This window comes from Dermacentor albipictus, chromosome 1 (assembly GCF_038994185.2).
Source record: "Dermacentor albipictus isolate Rhodes 1998 colony chromosome 1, USDA_Dalb.pri_finalv2, whole genome shotgun sequence".
Classification (NCBI taxonomy): domain Eukaryota; kingdom Metazoa; phylum Arthropoda; class Arachnida; order Ixodida; family Ixodidae; genus Dermacentor; species Dermacentor albipictus.
The window spans coordinates 489,123,877-489,148,173 of record NC_091821.1 but is presented as its reverse complement, the minus strand read 5'-3'; the positions used below and the strand labels follow the sequence as shown (position 1 = coordinate 489,148,173).

At 46.0% G+C, this 24,297-nt stretch overlaps 1 protein-coding gene and 1 long non-coding RNA gene across 6 annotated transcripts in view; one reads left to right on the top strand and one right to left on the bottom strand.

The window, feature by feature from the left end:
- Positions 1-24,297, top strand: part of LOC135912830 (endothelin-converting enzyme 2-like) — a 147,488-nt gene that overhangs the window by 2,124 nt on the left and 121,067 nt on the right. For 2 of the 4 annotated variants that reach the window (XM_065445395.1, XM_065445381.1), the window contains exons 3-5: positions 1,787-2,032; positions 16,517-16,645; positions 21,217-21,477. In XM_065445395.1, the coding sequence (XP_065301467.1) occupies positions 1,787-2,032; positions 16,517-16,645; positions 21,217-21,477 (636 nt within the window). The remainder of the gene's footprint in view (positions 1-1,786; positions 2,033-16,516; positions 16,646-21,216; positions 21,478-24,297) is intronic. The other 2 variants (XM_065445386.1, XM_065445405.1) reach the window with 2 other exon arrangements.
- The window catches only part of LOC135912853 (uncharacterized), an 81,060-nt gene continuing 80,356 nt past the window's right edge, over positions 23,594-24,297 (bottom strand). The window contains exon 5 of one of the 2 annotated variants that reach the window (XR_010567802.1): positions 23,594-23,870. This is a non-coding gene — a long non-coding RNA (uncharacterized lncRNA). The remainder of the gene's footprint in view (positions 23,871-24,297) is intronic. The other variant, XR_010567803.2, reaches the window with a different exon arrangement.

Here is a 24,297-nt window from a genome sequence, read left to right as displayed (position 1 = left end):
CCTCGAGGGTGTTTTGAACATGAAATTACCCTTTGACCTATGGAGTATAAGGGCGTCATGAACAATATTTTGTCTCCCACTTTAGGGGTGTTATAGTAGGGTATGCTTTAGTAGGTGGGCGTCCACTTCATTGTACATTTCGAAAGTCTGCCGTCTTGCCTTCAGACATGATCGCTGTGCTGTGGACACCACAGGTATCGTTTCCATTTATACATCGTAATCAGATTTAGAGAAAACACGCAATTACAATCGCATATTTTCCTGAAATGCTCATGGTTACCAAACATACCGAAAGATCGAAGATTTGAAAGTTCATTAACTTTATCCCTTTGTACTATTTTTGCGCCTTGAACTCATCCTCGTAGATGACGACGACCCTCCTGGCTATGCGATGGCAAAGACGAATAATTTACAGGGTAAATGTTTGAGAGCATGCGAGATCCGTTATGCCTTCTTGTAGCTTGACTCCAATGTCCAAGAACGAACCATCACAGATCTTAGAACTGAGGTTTAAACAGCGCGAAAAAGACAAGGACACAAGGAAACAAATTCCTCGGAATTTGTTTCCTTGTGTCCTTCGGAATTTGTTTCCTTGTGTCCTTGTCTTTTTCGCGCTGTTTAAACCTCAGTTCTAAGTATCTTACCATCACATATCTAGTCCTTTATTGATGAGTGATCCCTCAAGTCATCTGCTTCTTTTCTACCTACAAAATAAATTGTCGCAGATTGATGTCAAGGCAATTAATTAAAATTAAATTATGGGGTTTTACGTGCCAAAACCACTTTCCAATTATGAGGCACGCGGTAGTGGAGGACTCCAGAAATTTCGGCAACCTCGGGTTCTTCAACGTATGCCTAAAACTAAGTAAACGGGTGTTTTGGCATTTCGCCCCCATCCAAATGCGGTTGCCGTGGCCGGGATTCGATCCCGCGAACTTGTGCTCAGCAGCACAACACCATAGCCACTGAGCAACCACGGCGGGTTCTGATGTCAAGGCAAGCACATGAAACATGGAAAGTAGGGCCTTCCCTGTATCTTTTAGAAGGTACAGGAAAGTCTCAAGTTCATTGGAAGCCAAGGATGTGTGAAACACAGGCACAAATAGTGGCGTTCAAAAAAGTAATATTTAGGAGCCATACTACATTGAATACTACCACATCATAAATACACGAGAGACAGGTGGTGAATGATTATAAAAAAACAACTCCACTGTCGCTTTCAGTTTTGATCATGGCATGCGACCTCAAACTACAATTTCTCAAGTAGAGAAATAAACCTTTTCTTTTTCAGTGGAAATGCATCACCTTACAAAGGCACCTTACGAATGCATCAATTCTTCCTACTATGCGAATCAGTTGAATAAGACTCCTTGTCATGTGAGTGCAATTTTTTCTAGACACAAGATTTGCAATAAAGTGATCTGTAGACGTGCGATTCGCTATATATTGCAGGGCACACGACTGCAGGTACTGCATTGATAGGTGCCCATCACTACGGTGAGGTGCGAAATTTCTTGCGCTTGCATTGTATTCAAGCTTGAACCTAAATACTTCTCGCCGAGCAATAAATCTTAAGTTGCAATTCAGCGCTCATGTTAATCAGCCTGTGTGTTATACTATGCGTTCACAAGTGCACTGCTTTAAGAACAGTAATGAGCAACCAAGTACCCCACCAACATGCATTCAGCAAGTACCTTCTTATGTTTAGTATTTTGCGATAACTATAGCGATAGATGACATGACTGGTGCAGTGAAGCACTCAGCTTATGTACTAATATCCGCTTAGAGCGGTCCTTTGCGCACTCAGGAGAGTCGCCCACAGGAGCCTGTGTCGGAGGAAGAGTTTCTGACTGAGGGTCCAGGGCTCTGCCGCATCGTCGTCATCGTGGTCGGCACGACGGGCACGCTCGCCATACTCGTCGTTCTCACTATACTCGTGTTCCTGGCACCAAAGGACATCGTGCACACCACTCCACCTCCTTCCCTGTGCACGACGTTCGCGTGCATTGAGCACGCCTACAACCTCAACAAGGCACGTGACAGCAGGCAATGGCTTGGCTCATATCGTCCTCAGCCTTCTGCACTGTCAATTTCAACGAATAGTTTCGCACTTGAACTGTCCGATTCTCTGGAGGAGCACAATACTAATATCAAAGGGCACTTAGTTATCTCTACGTGGATGAACGCGAAAGCACGGCGGCCGTGCCAATAAAAGCGCGGCAACGTTCGGTGGTGGCACTGGCGCAGTCACGTGACTCGAGTGGCTATATCAGCGGAAGTGCCACGATGGGACCAATATAGTGTTTGTCACAAGCTGCGCAAAATGCAAGGCTGTGGGTCGGTGGGCCCTAATTTACTTTAGCCTTATTAACTAACCTAAATTGTCTTCGCCTTCATTAACACCAATTGTAGTGGGTTCAACTCCCACCAAAGATCATGGGTTCGGGTGTCCTAATTAACTCTAAATTATTTACATTTACCTTTATTAACACCAAAAGGTCGTTATTTCTACTACCAGCAAAGGTCGAAGGTTCGTAGCCTTTAGTAGCATAGTGTGGTCCCGCCGACAACGCCATGTTTTCCGCCTCATGAGCCATTTAATGCTTCCGTATTAATCTGCTGGCAAAACTTAGTCACATACCGCAGATTGAACAAGCGTGATTGGTAGTTATGCTCATTTTATTAAACATCACCGTAGTAAGCCTCATGTAGTCACGACACGTGTCATGAGGAAGGAGTCCGCAAGCGAATTAAGGCTGAGTGGGGAGCACATATAGTAGCAATTCCAGAAAAAACAGCTTGCCAGTATCGTTGAAAGGAAAAGTGTATGAGCACTGCACTCAATCAACACAGTAACAAAGAAGCTCGAAAGGACACCAAGGACTGCGCTGGGAATGACAGAGCACAAAACAATCGGCCTAAATTTAAAAACTAGGAATACGACAGTTTTGATTAAGAGCGGTAATTACAAAATAGAATTAGGCGTGTAATGCAGTAATGTAAGCAGGTAATTTGACATATAATAACACAAGAGAATTAGTGCCTGCAATACGGCAAAGAAGTTGAGGCACGGGAGGATTAGATGTGCTGATGACAACAAAAAGTCTGTACGTGCCGAACAGCTTCGGGGGACGCCGGAAATACGAAACGGTGGATCTCCGCAAAATAAAAGGGTAAAAGAAACGCTTACCTCGCCGTCTACATATTGTAGGCTGGCAGTAGAAGCTGGCTGCTTGCTGATTTGTTTGCTGCGTTTTGTTTTGTTGTTGCATCACACAGAATCTAGCAGATGCAGATTCATGGTCAGTAAGATTATAATTCACACGAATCTAAGCACAGTAGAGTAGATGTATGCTGGAGCAGAAGCACCTCATTTCCCACGGTAGACCGCATGACGAGGCATGGAGTTATTTACAAAATTTCCTAGAGGGAGATCTGCACCTGCGATCGTTCAGCTACAATGATAATGGTGCTTAGTTCGTGCATTTGGCTATTATGCGTGCTCATAGCTTCAAACGTACTTGTTACTTATTACTATTTATCTAAAATCGCTCCTTTTCCCCACCGCTCATCGTTTCACATACACCACAAAGTAGCTAGTCAATGCGCACATTCGCACTTATTGTCGATTCTTACTAATGGGAATGGTATAAATTGATCCTCAAGCGGAAAAACCCACGTGGTCGGCAAGAGCAATAATGCTCCGTGAAGGCTATGAAACCTCGACCTTTGGTAGGAGTGGAACCTACGACCTCTGGGGTTAACCAAGGTGAAATTAAGTCATAGTTAATTAAGATGTAGTTAATTGAGGCACTAGAGCCCACGAACATTCGTGGGAGTCCAATCTACAACCATTCATGGGAGTCGAACTCAACCTATCGCGATAATAAGGCGACTATAATTAAAGAAGAGTTCATTAGTGTTGATTAAGGCGAATGTAATTACGGAAGCGTTAAGATAGAGTTAGCCGCTCGAACCTATGAGCTTTGCTATTAAATAAGGCTCAGATAATTAAGACACACTACAATAAGTAGGGTTACTTCACGCAATAGAACCCATACCTTTTGCTGGGAATCGAGCCCTGGACCTTTGGTGGGAGTCGACCGCAAGACCTTGCGTTGCGGCATAATGCCTAAACATCGCACGGTGATTGCGAAACTTTCGCTTTCATCGACGTAGAGATAACAATGCGGCCCTTCAATTTCTTGAGAGCGCAGTTCTTAGGCGCCCGTTTCTGCGGCGAGCGTCGGCGTCGTACCTCGTAAAGGTCGCTGTACATGGAGCGCTTTTGTCGACAAATTTCGCACAGCAGAAGACGCCGCGGTGGCGTCACGCCCAACTTGCGCTGGCTGGGGACACATGGAGCGAAAAAGCGGCGGATGCCGCCTCAGTGTTGCCAGACAAGGCGAAACTGATTTAGTCAACATGAAATGCACAAATAAAGTTTAAAGGCGTTTCTTATTTCTTTACAACAACAAAATACAAAAGAAAAACCCTAAGTCGTTCTCTAAACCCATTCAATTGCTTTTCATAATGTATCACTATATTTTGTGCCTGCTTAGCGGAGAGATTGCGTTTGAAATAAGCGATACGGCCACGTTGTGAGTAATCGGATAATATTGACATACAGTGGCGATCAATATGAAGGTGATCGCTCGAGCGGCGACCGAGGAAAGGAGCAGTGCCACGTTACGTCATCACCCTCCGTGGCGAGGGGAACATCAGAGTAGCTTCCCTCTCTCTGTTCGCTGTTCCTTGAGCTACATTCACTCCCTTCTAGCAAGTCCCAAATTTCGTTGTTGTTTTTTGACGCGTAAGCAGACAGATACGCACGTGTCGTAATCTTGTGTATACTGCTAGACCGGACGCAATCAATTGGAAGTTAATCATGCGAGCGTCAAGCTATGCTAGAAAAAGCCGCCTTGTGCGGCATTTTTTTATCTTTCAGGAATAAAGTAACGCTAGCTTCCGTTGCACTCGGGCTTTTTCACTAAGAGCGGGCAGTCTTCTCAGTAACGATAGTGTCAGGTTTTACTTTTTCCTGTAATTCCTCATTTGCACTGCGCACTGCCGCGTCAATTGGCTCTGCGAGGGAAGCACATTTAGAAGCTCCCAGCTGATCGAAATTATTAACGCAAAAGCGATACATGAGTTATCGGCAGGAGAAAGCGGTGGACGTGGCAGCATCCCCTCCCCCCCCCCAAAAAAAAACAAAACGACACCGAAAACCGCCCAAGGTAGTCGGTCATAGGAATGGAAAAGTGCTTTCTCTAGCCCATTTCTTACGTGGGCTCCGATACTTCGATATAAGGGATAACTGTACAACTGAATTTCGGTTAGCAATAGAGTGAATGGAGGAAAATCAAGAAAGTGAAGGCATATGTTCGGGTGTCATTCTTGGGAGGGGGGGGGGGGAAGGCTGATAATTGAATACTCATGATTGGGATTAATTAAGTCAACCGATTAAAGATCAGATACTGATCTATGGTATCTCGAATCAGCAATGTCACATTAACAGCACGAAAATAGCCTCAAGTGCCCCCTTATCGTTCCTCTGCCCTCTACTACGCAATTTCTTCGTCCTTTTCTTCATTCCCTTCCGTACCAGGGGTGACATCTACTGCGCCTTCATTTTCCTGTAACTACAATACTACAACATCATAATACTACCAACTGTTCCGTTGTTTAACGCTGCCGTTCGTTTCTACTCTATGCCTGCAGCCGCAAAAGTTGCTATTAAAGAGTCAAAACAAATTAAGGCATAACATTGATCAATATTTTATTCACTGCAAAAAAAGGATACTTTTCAACACGCTGCACTCATCCATAACATGCAACATACACTCTGTAGATAATGCTCGCTTCAGACATGCATTGACTTTCTATCAATACTTGATAGGGCGCCCTCCTTTCCTTTGGAGGTCTTCAATTCTCCTTGGCAAAGATGCATAGAGTGACTCTGCTATCGCCGGGTCTCCTCAAATGCGACTCCATTCGCCTTCTACCGCTTGCCACAATGTTTCTGGACTCCCTGTGTCCGGATACATGCGAGCCAGATTAGCGTTTATAATCCCCCAAATGTTTTCAATCATGTTGAGTTCCGGACTCCGCGGTGGCCACTCCAGCTGTGCGATGCCACTGCTGTTCAGGTACTCCTGCACTACAGATGCAGTGTGCACAGGGCACCCGTCATGTTGAAAATAAAAGCAGCCGTCCGGGAAGGGTTCATTAACAGCATATGGGATAAGAATGCTGTTACAAATTTCTAAGCAAGCTTCAGCTGCCAGCCTCCCCGGAATGCGGTACAGCGGGCCAAGACCTGCATAGCTGATGGCACCCCACAAGTTCACAGAGACACGTCCCCTGGCAGCAAAGTTCAGGACGTTGTCCTCAGCGTACCTTCCGGAAAAGAGAAAGAAAAAATCAATTTTGAAATGCGCAAAAGCTTGCGCATTCCTATCTTACTATTTTACCTGGACCCGGAGACGCTCCAGGCTCGGAGGCGCTGATTCCAGCAAGTGGAGAATGTGGACTCGTCGCTGAATATAACTTGCTGCCATTGGTGCGACGTCCAGTTTCTGTGATGGTTCGCAAATTCTAAGCATTTCTGAAGGTGTGTTGCTCTGAGGAGGAGCTTGTTTGCGGCTACGTGACTCTTCAGTCCTGCCTCATAAAGTCGCCTTTGGATAGTGGGCAGACTAACATCAACGTCGAGCTGCTCGGCTTTTTTTTTTTTTTTTTTTGCTGTTGTGAAGGGGTCTTCGACGGCTGCAGCTACGATGAGGTGGTCTTCATCTTCAATCGTTTTCCTGGGCCTGCGACGATGAGGGGCATCCGCTACTTGGTTCTCTCTGAAATAGGCAATGAGGGTACGGTTTACAGTTTTCTGTGGACGGCCTACTATGGCAGCAATTTTTCTCTGAAAGAAGCCTGCCTTTCCTAGACCGATTATTTCGCTCCTTTCCTCCGCAGTTAACCGCCGTGGAATATTGGGAGCGACTGAAGGCGGGAACAAAAGAAACGGCATTTATGTGTCACGAAGAGGCTCTGATAATTCTGAGATGCTAGCAGGACGCTGCACACTGAGGACGCCCAGTGACTTTGTTTTTTCCATGCATTACCAGTCCGGCGCACGTGGGCCGCAGAAACAGTGACAGTGTTATCAAAACCTGTGACGGCAGAAATGCCCGCCCCTGCTATGTCGGCAAAAATGAAAAAGAAATTATATAAAATGCAGATAAACCGAAGTCCAGAGAACAAACACAGGAAAAAGGTGGCGAGGTAGTGATAGGGGTGACGGTTGCAGCCCGGAAGAGCCTACGAGGGAAAGAAGGCAACGCAATCTTTATCGTCGCAGTTCCGATATCAGCCGCTATGCAGCTGGAAAGGCCCACCGGTCGATGCTCGCGCGATCACCTTCATATTGATCGCGCCTGTACAGGCGCACATCCCTCGTTATAATCTTCATAATCCACCCTTCTACTATCGCTTAAAATGGGATGCTTCTGCATGGCGCAGATAAGCTTATCGTTAAATTCCACGTGAGCTGCCTTTGAATTCATTACCGTGTTGCCAACACAAAGCGCCAAGCCCGCGAGCAGAGAAGCGCGCGCGCGAAAAGCATGTGCCGACGACGAGAACGGAAGTGACGGATTTGTCGACCAGTAAGACATGACTGCCCTTGCTAGCCGCTTCCGGCAGCGTCCGACGACGCTCTTTATATGTCTGGCGGGTCCTTATCTGAGGCGGCGGACGTTTTTCTTGACGCCGGGCGTCGAATGCAAGCCGCTGGGCGAAAATCGCGGAGTTGCCGCCTTAAATGCGCTCCATGTGTCCTGGCCTTAACCGAGCGAACGGCCACAGCGAAATATAGAAAACGCGGAGCGCAGCAGTCGATCAAAGACGGCGAGTGCGATGAAAGCGGTAAGAAATCGGACGAGGATGGTGCAGCGCAACAATGATGCAGAGAACGGAAGAGGAGGGTATGGTGAAAGCGTGACCAGAAAAGCGTAATGGCGTAACTACGGCTTCGATGGCCTCGAGACGGCACCCGAATAGCACGCATCCTAAAGCCCCTTGATCATTTGAAAGTAGCGACACTATCCTCCCTGTGGCGCTTTCCTCCTCGATTCTCCTCGCCCGCCGGCTGCGCGTGGCACGCTTTTTCTCCTGGGCTTCCGCGGACGGGCCGCAGCATATTATGGAGGCGTGTTATTTTGGGCCATTTGCGCGCCCCAGTCGTGTTCAAAATTTCGAGAAATGCTGATAACAGCATCGATAATGCTGAACACAACGTCTATGAAGAGGCTGGTTTTTCTTAAAGCCGTATGAAAGGGGTATAGGGAGGTAAAAGGAGCTTTGAGGTTAGTTCTACTATCATCATCATCAGCAGCAGCAGCCTGGTTAAGCCCACTGCAGGGCAAAGGCCTCTTCCATACTTCTCCAACTACCCCAGTCATGTACTAATTGTGGCCATGTTGTCCCTGCAAACTTCTTAATCTCAGCCGTCCACCTAACTTTCTGCCGCCCTCTGCTACGCTTCTCTTCCATTGGAATCCATTCCGTAACTTTCAATACCATCGGTTATCTTCCCTCCTTATTACGTGTCCTGCCCATGCCCATTTCTTTTTCTTGATTTCAACTAACATATCATTACCTCGCGTTTGCTCCCTTACCCAATCTGCTCTTTTCTTATGCCTTAACGTTACACCTATCATTCTTCTTTCCATAGCTCCTTGCGTCATCCCCAATTTAAGTAGAACCCTTTTCGTAAGCCTCCAGGTTTCCGTCCCGTACGTGAGTACTGGTAAGACACAGCTGTTATAAACTTTTCCCTTGAGGGATAATGGCAACCTGCTGTTCATGATCTGAGAAAGCCTGCCAAACGCACCCTAGCCAATTGTTATTCTTCAGATTATTTCAGTCTCATGATCCGGATCCGCAGTCACTACCTGTTCTATGTAGATGTATTCCCTTACCACTTCCAATGCCTCACTACCTATCGTAAACTGCTGTTCTCTTCCGAGACTGCTAAACATTACTTTAGTTTTCTGTAGATTAATTTTTAGACCCACCCTTCGGCTTTGCCTCTCCAGGTCAGTGATCATGCATTGCAGCTGGTCCCCTGAGGTACTAAGCAAGGCAATATCATCAGCGAATAGCAACTTACTAAGGCATTCTCCGTTAACATTTATCCCCAATTCTTCCCAATCCAGGTCTCTGAATACCTCCTGTAAACACGCAGTGAGTAGCATTGGAGAGATCGTATCTCCCTGCCTGACGCTTTTCTTTATTGGGATTTTGTTGCTTTCTTTATGGAGGACTACGGTGGCTGTGGAGCCGCTATAGATATCTTTCAGTATTTTTACATACGGTTCATCTACACCCTGATTCCGCAAAGCCTCCATGACTGCTGAGGTTTCGACTGAATCAAACGCTTTCTCGTAATCAATGAAAGCTATATATAAGGGTTGGTTATATTCCCCACATTTTTCTATCACCTGATTGATAGTGTGAATATGGTCTATTGTTGAGTAGCCCTTACGGAATCCTGCCTGGTCCTTTGGTTGAGAGAAGTCTAAGGTGTTTCTGATTCTATTTGCAATTACCTTATTAAATACTTTGTAGGCAACGAACAGTAAGCTGATCGGTCTATAATTTTTCAAGTCTTTGGTCTCCCCTTTCATAGTAAATAGGATTACGTTTACGTTTTTCCAAGATTCCGGTACACTCGAAGTCATGAGGCACTGCGTATACAGGGTGGTCAGTTTCTCTAGAACAACCTGCCCGCCATCCTTCAACAAATCTGCTTTTACCTGATTCTCCCCAGCTGCCTTCCCCCTTTGCATAGCTCCAAGGCTTTCTTTACTTCTTCCGGCGTTACCTGTAGGATTTCGAATTCCTCTAGACTATTCTCTCTTCCATTATCGTCGTGGGTACCCCTCATACTGTATAAATCTCTATAGAACTCCTCAGCCACTCGAACTATCTCATACATATTAGTAATGATATTGTCGGGTTTGTCTCCTAACCCATACATCTGGTTCTTGCCAATTCCTAATTTCTCCTTCACTGCTTTTAGGCTTCCTCCGTTCCTGAGAGCATGTTCAATTCTATCCAAATTATACTTCCTTATGTCAGCTGTCTTACGCTTGTTGATTAACTTGGAAAGTTCAGCCAGTTCTATTCTAGCTGTAGGGTTAAACGCTTCCATACATTGGCGTTTCTTGATCAGATCTTTCGTCTCCTGCGATAGCCCACTGGTATCCTGTCTAACGGAGTTACCACCGACTTTTATTGCACACTCCTTAATGATGCCCACAAGATTGTCGTTAATAGCTTCAAGGCTAAGGTGCTCTTCCTGAGTTAAAGCCGAATACCTGTTCTGTAGCTTGATCTGGAATTCCTCTATTTTCCCTCTTACCGCTAACTCATTTATCGGCTTCTTAGGTACCAGTTTCTTCCGTTCCCTCCTCAGGTCTAGGCTATTTCGAGTTCTTACCATCCTATGGTCACTGCAGCGCACCTTGCTGAGCATGTCCACATCTTGTATGATGCCTGGGTTAGCACAGAATATGAAGTCTATTTCATTTCTAGTCTCGTCATTTGGGCTCGTTAACGTCCACTTTCGGCTATCCTGCTTGAGGAAGAAGGTATTCTTTATCCGCATATCATTCTGTCCCGCAAACTCTACTAATAACGCTCCCCTGCTATTCCTGGTGCGTATGCCATATTCCCCCACTGCCTTGTCTCCAGCCTGCTTCTTCCCTACCTTTGCATTGAAGTCGCCCATCAGTATAGTGTATTTTGTTTTGACTTTACCCGTCGCCGATTCCACGTCTTCATAGAAGCTTTCAAATTCCTGGTCATCATGACTGGATGTAGGGGCCTAGACCTGTACGACCTTCAATTTGTACCTATTATTATTTTTCACAACAAGACCTGCCACGCTGCCATTAATGATTTAGAGTTCCTGTATGTAACCTGCTATATCCTTATTAATCAGGAATCCGACTCCTAGTTTTCGTATATCCGCTAAGCCCCGGTAGCACAGGACTTTCCCACTTTTTAGCACTGTATATGCTTCTGTTGTCCTCCTAGCTCCACTGAGCCCTATTATATCCCATTTACTGCTCTGTAATTCCTCCAATAGCACTGCTCGGCTCACCTCACTAGATAACGTTCTAACGTTAACCGTCGCCAGGTTCAGATTCCAATGACGGCCTGTCGGACCCAGGGATCCTTAGCACTCTCTAGTGCGTCACAGGTCAGACCACCGCCGTTGTCAGTTGCTCCGCAGCTGCTGGGGACTGAGGGCCGGGGTTTGATTGTTGTATTCATATAGGAGGTTGTGTCCAAGTATTGCACCAGGGTGGCCAATCCTGCTCTGGTGAGGGAATGCGTTACCGGTCTGGTCACCGGGATCAGGCCGCACTCCAGGCCTATTTATGCAATTATATCCACACGTGGATTTTTTCAATCCGCTGGAAAATTGCGCGGCCCCGAGATGAAGAGGCAGTGAGGAGGTTGCGCGGTGGCGGTAGAGTTCAAAGACTGGCGGTACTTTCAAATTGTCGAGGGACTTTAGCGCATCCTAGAACCCCTCACTCTCCCAAAGTAGCGCCAACAACTTCCCTCCTCCACTGCTCCACTCGCGCGCTCGGCTCGGTCTCGATTACGGCGCCGCCTATGCTAGCCCTGCTGTAGCAGAAGACGGCTAATACGCTACCGAACGAAATCCACGGAAAAGTTTGTTCGTTCCCCGCAGAGCAGTTTTTGAGGCGACGGTTTTCTGCGTTAATCAATATCTGGCCTTAATGATGTCGTGTTGGAGTCGCGCAAAAAAAAGAAGAAAATGACGATTATTTAAAGCTTAAAACGCCGGCACGTTCAGAGTTTTTGTTGCTGAAATACGACGCATTCACACGGTGTGCTCAAACACGCACATAATTACCTCAGTTCCACGTTTTGACTGCGTGAAAATGTACGTTGTTTCGTAGGTTCATTTACGTACCTACCGGATACTTTCGCTCGGCCGGTGTGTGAAAGATTCCAACTGTCTGCGGCCAGCAATACCTTGCAACAGTGCCACTTCTGCTTCACGCTTTTTACAGATGCGTGTAGCTCATGCACGGGTTGTGGCGGCCATGAGCAAGGTTTTTACAGTAGCGGTATTGATAATTTAACAACGTACCAGCACATGCAACAGCTTTTTGTTTATTTAATACAGCGCAATTGGTAGGAATTTGATAGGAAGAACGAACTTGACGAGACAACTGAACAGCGGTTCCGTAAAAAATCCCCCCCCCCCCCTCAGAAGCACCAGTAACACTTTTGTTCAAGTGCTTATTTTATATCTGTATGCTACGTGCATCTGTATATTGCGTTATATGTTTTCGCAGGGCAGCAGTGTTGCTTTAACTGGAACACTCAAGGCACACAAGACAGAGAGAAAAAATTATTCTTGGGTTTTACATGCCAGAATCACGATCTGATTATGCGTACGCCGTAATGGGGGACTCCAAACTAATTTTGACCAACTGGGGTTCTTTAACGTACGCCCAATGGACGGAACACGGGCGTATTTGCATATGGCCTCCGTCGAAAAGTGGCCGCCGCGGCCGCAATTATGTCCTGCGACCTCCCGCGAACAATCTGTCTGCGCGCATTTTCGTCGCACTGAGCCAGCAATGACGGTCGGAGCGCGCTGAAAACAAAATATCCAAAAGCGTGTCGCGTGCTTCCACGTGACACAGATTGGCCAATGGAGGAGCGGATGAGGCCCGGGCGACAGGAGGCGTGGAGGATGAACCGCCAGGGAAAGCGGGTAGCGCAAAGATCTAAGCATGGCGCTACTTTTGAAAAATTGAGGGGTTTTAGCGCATACTTAGGGTGCCTCCATGCGCTGGCTAGCCTGCGCTCCATTCGCGGTGGCGCGCGTATCGAGCGACACGCTCATTGCGTCGTCTGTTCACCAAAGTGCTGCATGGGCACATGTCTGTTTGCGGTGGCTGCTTTGAATCGCGCCCACGCGTCAGCCACGTGCTGCCTATCATGATTTCCCGGTTAGCGAGAAAGTTGCGCCACACTTCGTCCCGCTTGGAACGTACCGCACGAGGTAAATTGACTACGCCAGCCAATATGTAGCGAAATGAAAACACGTATAGAGCTGCGCTAAAATTTCGGATTAGGGAGTATCGTAATGGTAGGTGCATATTTTTAAACACTATGTTGTTTAAATTATCAAGTTGTACAGCCACAAAGTCGTTTGATGCATGAGCTACGAGGTTAACCAAATCTATAAACTGCTTACCACTCACACCTTGATAAACAGCATACCTGCATCTCTTGCAGACCGCAAACGCCAGAGTTCTCTTCTGTTATTTAAGTAGGAATGTCTTTGTCGTGAAGCTTACGGCCTCGTACCGACGTTCTTTTGATGGGTCTCACCGTCGGGCAGGCTCGTGAATGGGACGCTGCCGCTATGGTGAGGGTGAACGCGGATGTTTGCGCTCTTGCCACTTCAATAATAAAGCGTGATCATCTAGCCGTCAAGGAATATACCAGTCTTTTGTGAGCTGGTGTACCTGGGGTACCAGACTGGGTACTCTTTCATGTTTATGATTATTTCTTGTGGGCATATTTCTGAAACAATTTCAGGGCAAATGCGTAGGAATTCCTGACCTCCTTGATGTCGTTTAGGGAAAGGGATTGGTCTATAAGACTTTTGTCTCCTATTATATCGCCTCGGCAGCAGTGATCGGGCGTTATCTCGCCAGTTTTTTTTTCGATTTTGAAATCGGACACGTCCCACCTAGAGAAATTTAGTAAACAGTAAGGGCGGACACACCATTTTTTAGTCTTTTTTTAATGCGATAGCAATTATAGAGACACTGCGGGCGCATTTCCACCGTCATCATAAGCGTGATGTTCCATCAAGTCCAAGTGCGATAACATTGCGGCCATGCGCCGTATGTTGCATGTGCGAATGAAAGTGTACGATAGTAAGCCGACGACTGTAGCTTGATGTGGCGCGCGCAAGATAGCAAAGTGGAGGAAGCGTGCAAGGCACCTAGAAGGTAGGGGGTGGTTCTATTCCGGCAGGCTATATCTTAAAAGCGATCGGCGATGGACACATACTAGTCCTAATAGCGCGTCAGGGAGTTCATGCGTAAAACTTAGCAAAACAAAGGCCAAGGGCTCGTTTTAACGCATGAACTTCCTGCGTCACGTGCCTGGAGTTGTTAGATTTAAAGTTGTCTTTTGGTGTTAAAGTCTGCTGGACTCATCTACAGCGAGCCTTGACAATATTCCTGCCTTATGATTCCGCTCATTGTAAGGTGATGAAGCGAATGGTAGGCAGTCTGTGCTTCGAATCAGCTCTGCGAAAATCGTACGTGCAACAAATGCGGTCTAGTTTCTCAAACCAAGACAGGCACCTTTTGGCAGCTGGCTTCCCTTTGACGGTCGTGAACGCTGTAGCAGAGTCTGGGCTGCCAAAAGTGAAGCTTGGAGCATGAAGGGCAGCAGCAGAGGTCCAGCGACCGAAGGTGATACCGGAGGTTATACCCTACGTGCGCAGTGTGTCACACAACCTTAAAGAGACGCTAACCGTCATGGTATTCCTCTCGTTCTTTCAGCGCCCAACAAGCTTTCGAAGCTAAGCTCTCGAATGTGCTGCGAGGCAAGGCGGGGCTATCGCCCTAGGCACGAGGAGCCTTTTAAGTGCTCCAGAGTGGTTGCATATGCCATCCTTGCACACCTGTGGGCAGCTGTACATCGGTCAAACCGGACGTTGCATGAACGACCGTTCGAACGAACATGCGCAAAAAAAAAAAAAAGTAGGATAAGGGCGCACATATGGTGGTTCATATTACCGCGTATGGGTGTGTCGCTTGCTTTTCTGAGACTACCATTCTGGGCAAGAACAGTAACGCCGCCTTCTTTATCAAGAATAACTGAGATCGGTGTACAAGAGCGCCTTCTATCACGTTACCTCATGCTCAATTTGGCTTTTTACGAAACCGGCTTTAATGTACATGTGCCCAGTCTTATTGTTCGGTATGCGCATGCGTGACAAGAGGTTATATATGTATATATATATATATATATATATATATATATATATATATATATATATATATATATATATATATATATATATATATACAATTCTTCCGTTAAACAGTTGTGAGTAGCGCTTGTCTTTGTCGAGCTTTCTCGTGTCTGTCGTTTTTATTGTGCCGAGTTACTTGTTCAGTTACAATTACTTCGTGTAGTTGTCTAATAATCTGCGGTCGCAATCGCAATCAGCGCTTCGCCTTTCGGGCGAAACTGCGATATGTTTTTCACTGGCTTTATGCTTCGTGGTTTGGTGCGCGCGGTGTTTGCTAAGGAAGCACTAAACCTGCGTAGACCACATCTACAGGACTTGCCGCTTGCCGCAGGGCCGTGAAATAATACACCGATGACCCATCGCAGAAGTTACTCGTGGTCGCGTGGTTAGTCGTGGACAAGAAAACAACGGCTTACGGTAAATTATCTGCTTTAGCACTGCAGTCAGCACATCGCAGCCACCCCTTTCTAACAACCCCCCCCCCCAAGCCCACGTTGCCCCGCATAGGCGGTGACAGCAGTCCAACGGCTCGACCCGCACCGCAAGAACAATGCAGGCCACAAAAACATCGCAGTCCACATGAGACCGCACAAAAGCAACGACACCGCAGTGGCACTGTGAAGACTTGCGCGTTTCTTTGTGTGCCCGTGTCTCACGTGCTGTGAAGTATCTGCCCCGAAAATATCTGCATTATTGATACGCGAATCCTCATTTTTTGAGTTTTTCCCAATTGTAAAAAATAATACAATGCACGTAGATCATTTATTACCTGTAGTGATGTTTCTATTTCGAGGCGCACTGCAGCTTTTCTAATTTCAGAGGTGCATTATGCCTGCAATCTCTCGATGGCAGGCATAATGTTTATTGTACCGGGAAGGTGCAGTAAATATTCATTGGATATGTATGCAATAAGCACTTTTCTCGGCATTGTTTATTTGGAGCCTAAACAATGTTTGACTTCCGGTAGTGCTGCTGACCGTGTCCACTGCATCGAACTGCATCCTAACTCTGTCCTAGGTAATGTGGAACATTGAGCAGCATTAGCTAATGAAGCAACTTTTTCGGACGCATTATTTGTTTGCACTACAGCATGCATCCCTTTTTCGCAAAAGGAATGGCAAAGTATTGTTCTTATCCTGCTAAGACACCGGCAACAACAATTGCAGTGCAGCCATTTCTTGGTATAGCCAGAAGTCACGTTGCGTTTTGCGCAATTGGACGCATGACAGAGTGCCTGCCGCCGCAGCAGTCGCTGGGTTAAAAAGCTCCTGTTCATACTGGGAAGCCTAACGCCTATATACAGCAATGGTAATGTGTGGAGAAATGCCACTTTCGGCCCGTGTTTTATTGTACCTGCAGTAGTGTCGTACTGCTTGGTGAGGTGTAATTCTTCACGTGCAGTCGATGCTACGGGCAGTCAGTCCGTGCGACAACTTCTACCAGTTCGTGTGCGGATCATGGACGGCACCTCGACGCCGGCAAACATCGGTTGGCCAGAACATGCACGACACCATCGCAGGTGCTATACAGGTAAGTGAGAGAACATTAAAAGTTTCTGCAAGGTAACCAATGGTATTGATAGATTCGTTCGGCTCTCACTTTAATATATTAAGTTATTTTACAACGACCGTAGCGCGGTAATCATGTTAGCTTATTTCGCTTCAAAGATAGTATGCCGCAACGAGCTTCACCGTGCTTAGACGAAGCTTGCATTAAATGCAGACATTAGAAATAAAAGCAATTCCAGATAAACTTTATTCCACAAGGTTTTACACAAAAGGTGTCCCACACAGAGAGACATTACAGATTTCTAGATAAAATTAAATTAAAGGCATACGCATACCTGCATGTTTGCCGTATAAATTAAATAACGGCCGAATAAAAGAATACGGTAAGCAATGTAAAAACGTAAAAGTGTTATTTCATATACATTAGAAGATTTTCAAGGAATACAAAAATGCTCTATATAAATAAAAATACAATCAAGAACTATAGGGATCTATGTTCCATGCCTGACAAAAAATATAACATGAGATAACAAATGATTATTATAAACAGGTACTGAGTGGACGTTTCAGAGTATGTTGGGGTCAGTCATGCATCGGCCTTTTGTCTTTCTACAAGGATCACTGTACATAAATAAAAAAATATTCATCTGAGGTGCTTGGATTGCTTCACCATAAAAAGTGCGATACATGAGAACGTTTTAAACAGATTCAAATAACCCAGTCTCACGTGCAGCAGCTTAACTTCAGATATTGTGAATATTCACGGTGGTTAGCGTTCGCGCTTTTCAGAGCCTTTGCAAAAAAATGGAGGCGAATAGTTACATAGATAGCAGTAACTTTAGCAACAAGTGAGTGCCGCGAGTGAGGCACCCGACCGCAACTTCCCGCTTTTTCCTAATGAGTCCAGTAGCGCTCATGCATCACATTTTCGTGATGAAGCTCCCAAGTAGTGAAACACCTAGTGAAAAGGCTGGCAAAATCTGTAAAGAGATTGCCGTACGGGGTACAGAAAGGCTCCCTTGTCTCGCAGCTAGACGTGTGTTATCAGCTGCGCTCAGCTGGCGACCATATTCTTTCTTGTTTAGTAGACTATAGTGACAGTGTTGACATTTTGTTTTCAGAACAAACTTTCTAGTCACATAGCCGCAAATGTAAAAAAAAAAGAGCCTTTCATCACTTTTTCGAGACAGGCGCTCGGCGTGATGCGGTTCTGCACCGGACTGGTTGCCTTCTCCTATCGGCCGTTCGATCAAGCCACATTTTCTCCCTTTGCACCACATGCATCATATCGAAATCATCATTGGCCCTGAATTGATGCAGTAATGCAATGCCTAGCAATGCGTAGGAGCAATGCAGAAGAAATAATTTTTCTCTTTAGTGGCCCTTTAAACAACCTATAATTTAACAAAAACCCATACACATTTCTTATTCATTTTCGCGTAAGTAGATTTTCATTCCAGTATTCAGCCTCATACATTGCGGAGGCAGCACGTGTCGCTCTAAAGATACGTAAATTCTCGTGCGTGCAAATTTTGGATAAAAAAAGCAGCTCAAACGGCACAGTTACAGATCCTGTGATATTGCTTACTCACACACAATTATGCAAAAAACGAGGCGCGCACTGTGGACAAGCATGGACAAAGGCTGCTCTACGCGAATGCCGACACCTTTTCCTATAGCTCAACAGGCCCGAATTAGGGTACAAGTGAAGCCTGAACGCGCCGATAAAGAGAATGAGGTGGGTTCTAATATTCTTGCACATCGTAATTCAGTACGGCCAAGACACTATAACTTAACCTAAACTACCCAGCCAATTTCGTTGTTTGCCACCAGATTATGTGATAGTGCGTTCAAAACACTAGCGTATCATGTTTGAAACCGTTTCATACGCATGCAACACTTCACGTAACTCGTGTTTATACTTTACCGTAAAATGGTACGTTAAATATAATGCATTTTATAAAATAGGGAAAGCCGAGCCACTAAATAAGAACACGGTATTGCCAGCGTATTGAAGTCGTAAAGGTAGTCCAATTAACTAGCTATGACAGACATCGTCTTAATTGTTAAATTCTAGCGCTGTTAAACGCACCAGGCGAAAAAAATATTTTAGTTTGTACCGAAGGAGATGGACTGAATGTCCGCCCATTTCTTCCACGTCAAGGCATGCTAAAGGGTGCCGGGATCTCATTCGGGCCTTTATCTTCAATGACCTAGAGCGCCAGAAGAGCTCGCGCGCTGACACCACTTCTGCGCGCACTTTCCTTCCTGGAGCACTTGTGTGGCTCTCGGTTCCTTCCGCTGCGTCTCATCCCTCTTCAAAACAACTACCCAAGTGTGAAGGGCCCTACCGTGTCGTCAAACGCGCATCCCCCGTCAACTACGTGATTGAGCCCGTTGACTCTTCTTCGTACATGCGCCGTCGTGGACGAGACATCGTCAACGTCGAGCGCCTCAAGCCTACTATGATCCACTTATAGTGAGGTGCTGGTAGGTCGCGGGACGGCTCTCTTTTCCTTCCCGGGGGTAATTGTAGCGATGGAGAGGCACGCTGTCCTCGCCAGCACTTTCGAGTGGGTCAATCTCCCCAGCGCTTTTGCTCAGGGAACGCCGCTAGTGCTGGGAGTCCGTGCCGTGCTCTAACGGTTGTTCCCAAATGCCGCTGACTAATAAACACCTCTACAAGTTCAATATTTCAGTCAGAAGTTCCCAGGAAATTAATATACAAAACTAATTGTGTCTTTTGCTTAGAGATGTTATCTCTAATTAGGGGCGCTGTAACGAAAAGGTATTTCAAACTTTTCTAGTCTAATTCAGCAATCAGCGCTCCGCGATTGGTGAAAAACTTTTTGGACCACCCCCACTTCACCTGTCTGTCACGGGACGTCCCGAAAACCACGATAGCTCCCAATCTGATATGACGCGTACACACTGATTATGCATTATGGATCTCAACAAAAGAAAAATAATTGTTTGTGATTCGACGCCTTCTCGCCAGTAACCTCTGCTATTGGCCTAAATGTTTCAAGCCGCACCCACATCACCTGTCTGTCACTCGACGTCACAAAACAGTGAAAAGTCGTTGTGTCAAAGTGACGTGTACGCGTTAAAGATGAATTGATATGCCGAACAAAATAGGAGTTTTTTCTGAATAGCCGGAGACTGCTCCATTCCGAAAACAATAGGAGATGGCGGCCGCTGATAGCTCAGCCACTGGCTACTCACACCTGCAGGAGAGTATGGGTTTATTTGCGCACAATAAAAGTTTTTGCGTGGCCGTGTAACGTTTTCGAGCACTTTCGCCACCTTTACGACATTTCTCTGCCAACTCATCCTTACCTCGAATCCCTTACAGCGGTGTTTTTAACTGGCCGTTGCACGCCGCCACGATTTTAGACAACCCACTACAACCAAAGTAAGGGAAAATGGACCAGCCGCAGACGCCGGCACCCCCCTCGCTGTCCCTTTATCTATTTTCAGTGCGCTTGCTCGGCCCCATCGAAACCCTATCCACTTGAGCGTGCTCATCGCCTCTTGTCAGCCAATTATAAAAGAAAAACTGCTCAGTGTCCGCAATGTTATTCGTTTTGAAAACACACAAGGGGCCTCCTATAAACGAGGGGAGCATTTGATTCGGCTGTTCAGTCAACGCTGCGGATTTTCGCCCGATGCTTGCATCGGCGGTTACGTAAATTTGGCATTTTATGTTATGAGGCCCTAGGCGTTTACCTTGATGTAATGTATAACTGTTTGTGCTGTTGTGACCCCTTCCAATGGGGCAGCAGGCTCGACAAGCGGCGGCAGGGCAGCTTTTATTATCCGCTCCTATGTCTGTTTGTGAAATGGATAAATGAAAATGATCGATTGTTGGAATATTACCTTTTATATTTGCACATTATAGTGTTTTGTAGTATCGAATATCTTTATGCAGAATTAAATTTACAGTTTGCACATTCACAACGCTGTTATTGTTCGCAGAAGCTTTGTGCATGAATTTTGTTATTCGTCAGGGGCTGGCCTCTATGTGCATTAATTACATGTTACACCTATAATTTCAGTTAACGAAAGTGTGTTGCACGTAATATTTTAGTTTGTGCACATTGTGAAATTGAAGTATCTGGCACAAGAGCCCTTCTAAGGCTTTCTGTATAAACTAATGCTCCAATTTCTGTCGTAATTAATGGGAAGCATGAGCCTTACCAAGTAAAAAATACGCATATAAATATTTTACCAGTGGATTTCGCGTAAAAGAAGCAGACTCCTAATTTCTGCAAAGGGGGCCCTACTGGCAGTGCTTCTGTAATGGCAGTATTCAAATTTCATTAGTTTATTACTGTGATATTTGTGCATACTGCACAAAATTCGAAGTCAGTTCACTTCCTTTCTAAAGAACGACTCAAATGCCTCACCAAAATACCTCTTATGTCAAAAGCGCAAGATACAGCTTTCAGTGTCAATGACATCAGGACATGTTGTCGAAGCAGGGACGTCGGATAATGAATAGCCAATGGATTGAAAAATATTTCAGTCTAGCTAGCTATTATCCCTGCCACTGCGGAGTCTCGTTGAACTGATCGCGAGCGGGACATGCAGGCAACCGCCAACCACCACCCGCCGGAGAGTCGTTTGAAGGGCACGCGCAAGGCTTACGACATGTACATCTCGTGCGTCGAGGCGCACGACGCCGCCTACGCTACCGACAACGTGAGAAGGCTCAAGCACTTCATGCACCAACACAAGTTGTCCATCTCGGCGGAAAACGTGGACGGTGTTGACCCATTAGACCAGCTGGTCGACCTCAGCGTCAACTGGAATCAGCACTTCATTTTCGAGATGGCACCGCACAAGCCACAGGTATTTCCATCATCCCTTTTTGCATTACCCCGCCGCGGTAGCTGAGAACAAGCTGGGGTCACAATTACACTGGAACCCCGCACTATAGCTTCCTTCTCCACGAGTTGACTTAGTACTTTGAAGCATGTTTTCTTACAATTACCAGAGGGAACTTTGGTGCTGAGATTGTTCGGCCACCAGGGGAATAATGGCTAGAAGATGGATTTGCCTGGTCTTCGTGCTTGGGGCTTCCTGCATTCTTGTGGCTTCGTTTATTACGCTTTATCTAGGCCTAAACTGCACTAAATTTGAAAGCAATTGATACTTCTTAATCCTGAAGGTAACAAGACTCTGCCAACACTCGACTCTGCAAACACTCGTAATCGCTCCTGATTGCTGTGATTCCACTTCTGTATAGGTGCGTGGAGTAAAGGCTTCAATATCACGTTTCTGTGCTGGAGCTCCTGAGTTCGAATACGCAGTCGAACAATTTGAATGTTCATTTACGTAACTATTACGCCATACTTTTTTTAAATATGGTCCGTTTGCAAAGTAACGAAGCCATTTATAGCCAAAAGGACGAAGTTCAGGCACATCCACGTACTGCCTGTCACTCCCAGGCTGGCGGAACTACCCTGCTTGCAGCTCCCGTAGACACTAGCACCAGGTTCTCTCTAGCAATTGTGGTAAACTCTATGCTTTGAATCCACAAATCCTTCAACGTTTATGTAGATGAAATTACCGAGCTACGGCTCTTATTATGCCGCACAAGCATGTGCAAGAATGGCGCGGGAGAACCACTGAGTGGGCAATTAGAACAGAAACCAGGGGCGCTATAACGTAAAATTATTCCAAACATTTCTATTCCAATTCTGCTATCAGCCCTCCACGATTGGTCAAAAACTTTTTTCGACCACCCCCACTTCACCTGTCTATCACGCGACGTCACGAAAACCGCGATAGCTCCCCATCTGATACGATGTGTACACACTGATTATGCATAACTTGACAGAAAAAAGAAAAACACTTATTTCTGATTCGACCCCTTTTCGCCATTTGCCATCGGCTATTGGTAAAAAGTTTTCGGACTGCGCTCACTTCACCTGCCTGTCACGCGACGTCACAAAGCCGCACAAACTCACCACGTCAAAGTGACGTGTAGGCGATAAAGATGCATTAATATGCCGAACAAAACTGAATTTTCTTCGGAATAGCCGCAGGCTGCCCCGTTCCGAAAGGAATAAAAGATGGCTGCCGCCGATCGCTGAGACGCTGGCTACTCGCACCTGCCAGATAGCATGGGTGAATTTGCGTATAATAAAACTTCTTGCATGGCCGTGTAACGTGTTCGAGCACTTTCGGCACGTTTACCACCTCATTCTGCCAACTCTTCTTTGCTGAGGGTCTGTTTAAGCGTCATTCTTAAGCTTCCGTTGCATACCACCGTGATTGTCGACCAGCCACCACAAGCTAGGTAACGGAAAGCCGACCAATCGCAGACGCCGGCAGCACCCTCTTCATCCGGTTAAAGATTTTCAGTGCACTGGCTCTGCCCCAGCGCATCCCTCTCCACTTGAGCGTTCTCCTCGCCTCTTGTCAGCCAATTAGATACGACGAGCCGCTCAGCGTAGGCAATGTTATTCGTTTGGAAGCAAACAGATGTGACCTCCTATGAGCGATGAGAGTGTTTGATTGGTCTGTACAGACAACCCTGTGGGTGACCGCCCGGTGCTTGCGTCGATGGTTACGCAAATTTGACGTCAGGAGATCGGAATAGAAACATATTGGAATAGTTTTACGTTATAGGGCACCAGACGCCTTGTAGATACGCACGTGCTACAAAATTTTGCGTCCATCGCGGCGATTCTTTTTCAACTAGGTTGTTGTTTAATGTGCTACTTTGGAATATTATTACTTAAGAAATTTTAGTTTATGTAAGCACACATTCGATAGTGCGCGTTACCTAGATTCTCGCATACGTGTTTATGCCTGAATTGAAGAGTGGTGTCAACATGTAGCGGCACTTGTCTGAAAAACATATATGCGCTCGCTATACGCGGTATGGTATACGCGGTATATATGTATGATTTATTCGTTTTTTTGTTTTCAGTTTCTTGCCTGAATTGTTACCCAGCATTTCTTCATGAGACATCATGGGTAACGCAAAAATTTATTGTGATGACCGAATTCCAAGAAAGAAATTGCGAAGAAATAATAGAGTGGCACAAATTATTTACCAACCAACGTTTTATTTGCAAGTCCCGTTATTTCCGTCGTGTAGCGCTCCGCCTTCCAAAGTGCTTCTGCAGATGCCGGCTAGAGGTTGTCGAAATGTTCCCTTTGACATGGAATGGCTTCTTCGGTTGGATTTACCGAGACGGGACGACCTCGCGAGCTGGATCATGACGGCTAAACTGCAGTGCACAAAAATACCACCAAGCAAGATGCTTTATCGTTTCATACGCTAAATAGAAGCGAAAGCGAAAACCGCGAAAGTATACATCATAAATGGACAGCCGAGCGCAATGGTGTATGGCGTGTGTTCTTCTGTTGTTGTAAGTTGTACACGGCGTATTGCACGATGAATGGCCTTCAGGTAGCCAAATGTTTCGCTACTCCCAAAAGAATGCACACAAGAAAAGATGAAGCGCTCAGCATTGTGGTCTTCTGCGAGCGCTAATGTAAAAAAAAAAGTTCTGTCGTTTTACTAGCCAAAACGACAATCTGAATATGAGGCACGTCGTAGTGGGGCATTTTGGATTAACTTTGACCATCTGCGAGCACTCAAAGTGCGTCCAACGGACGGCACACGGGCGTTCTTTAACCGCGGTCGTGGCGTAG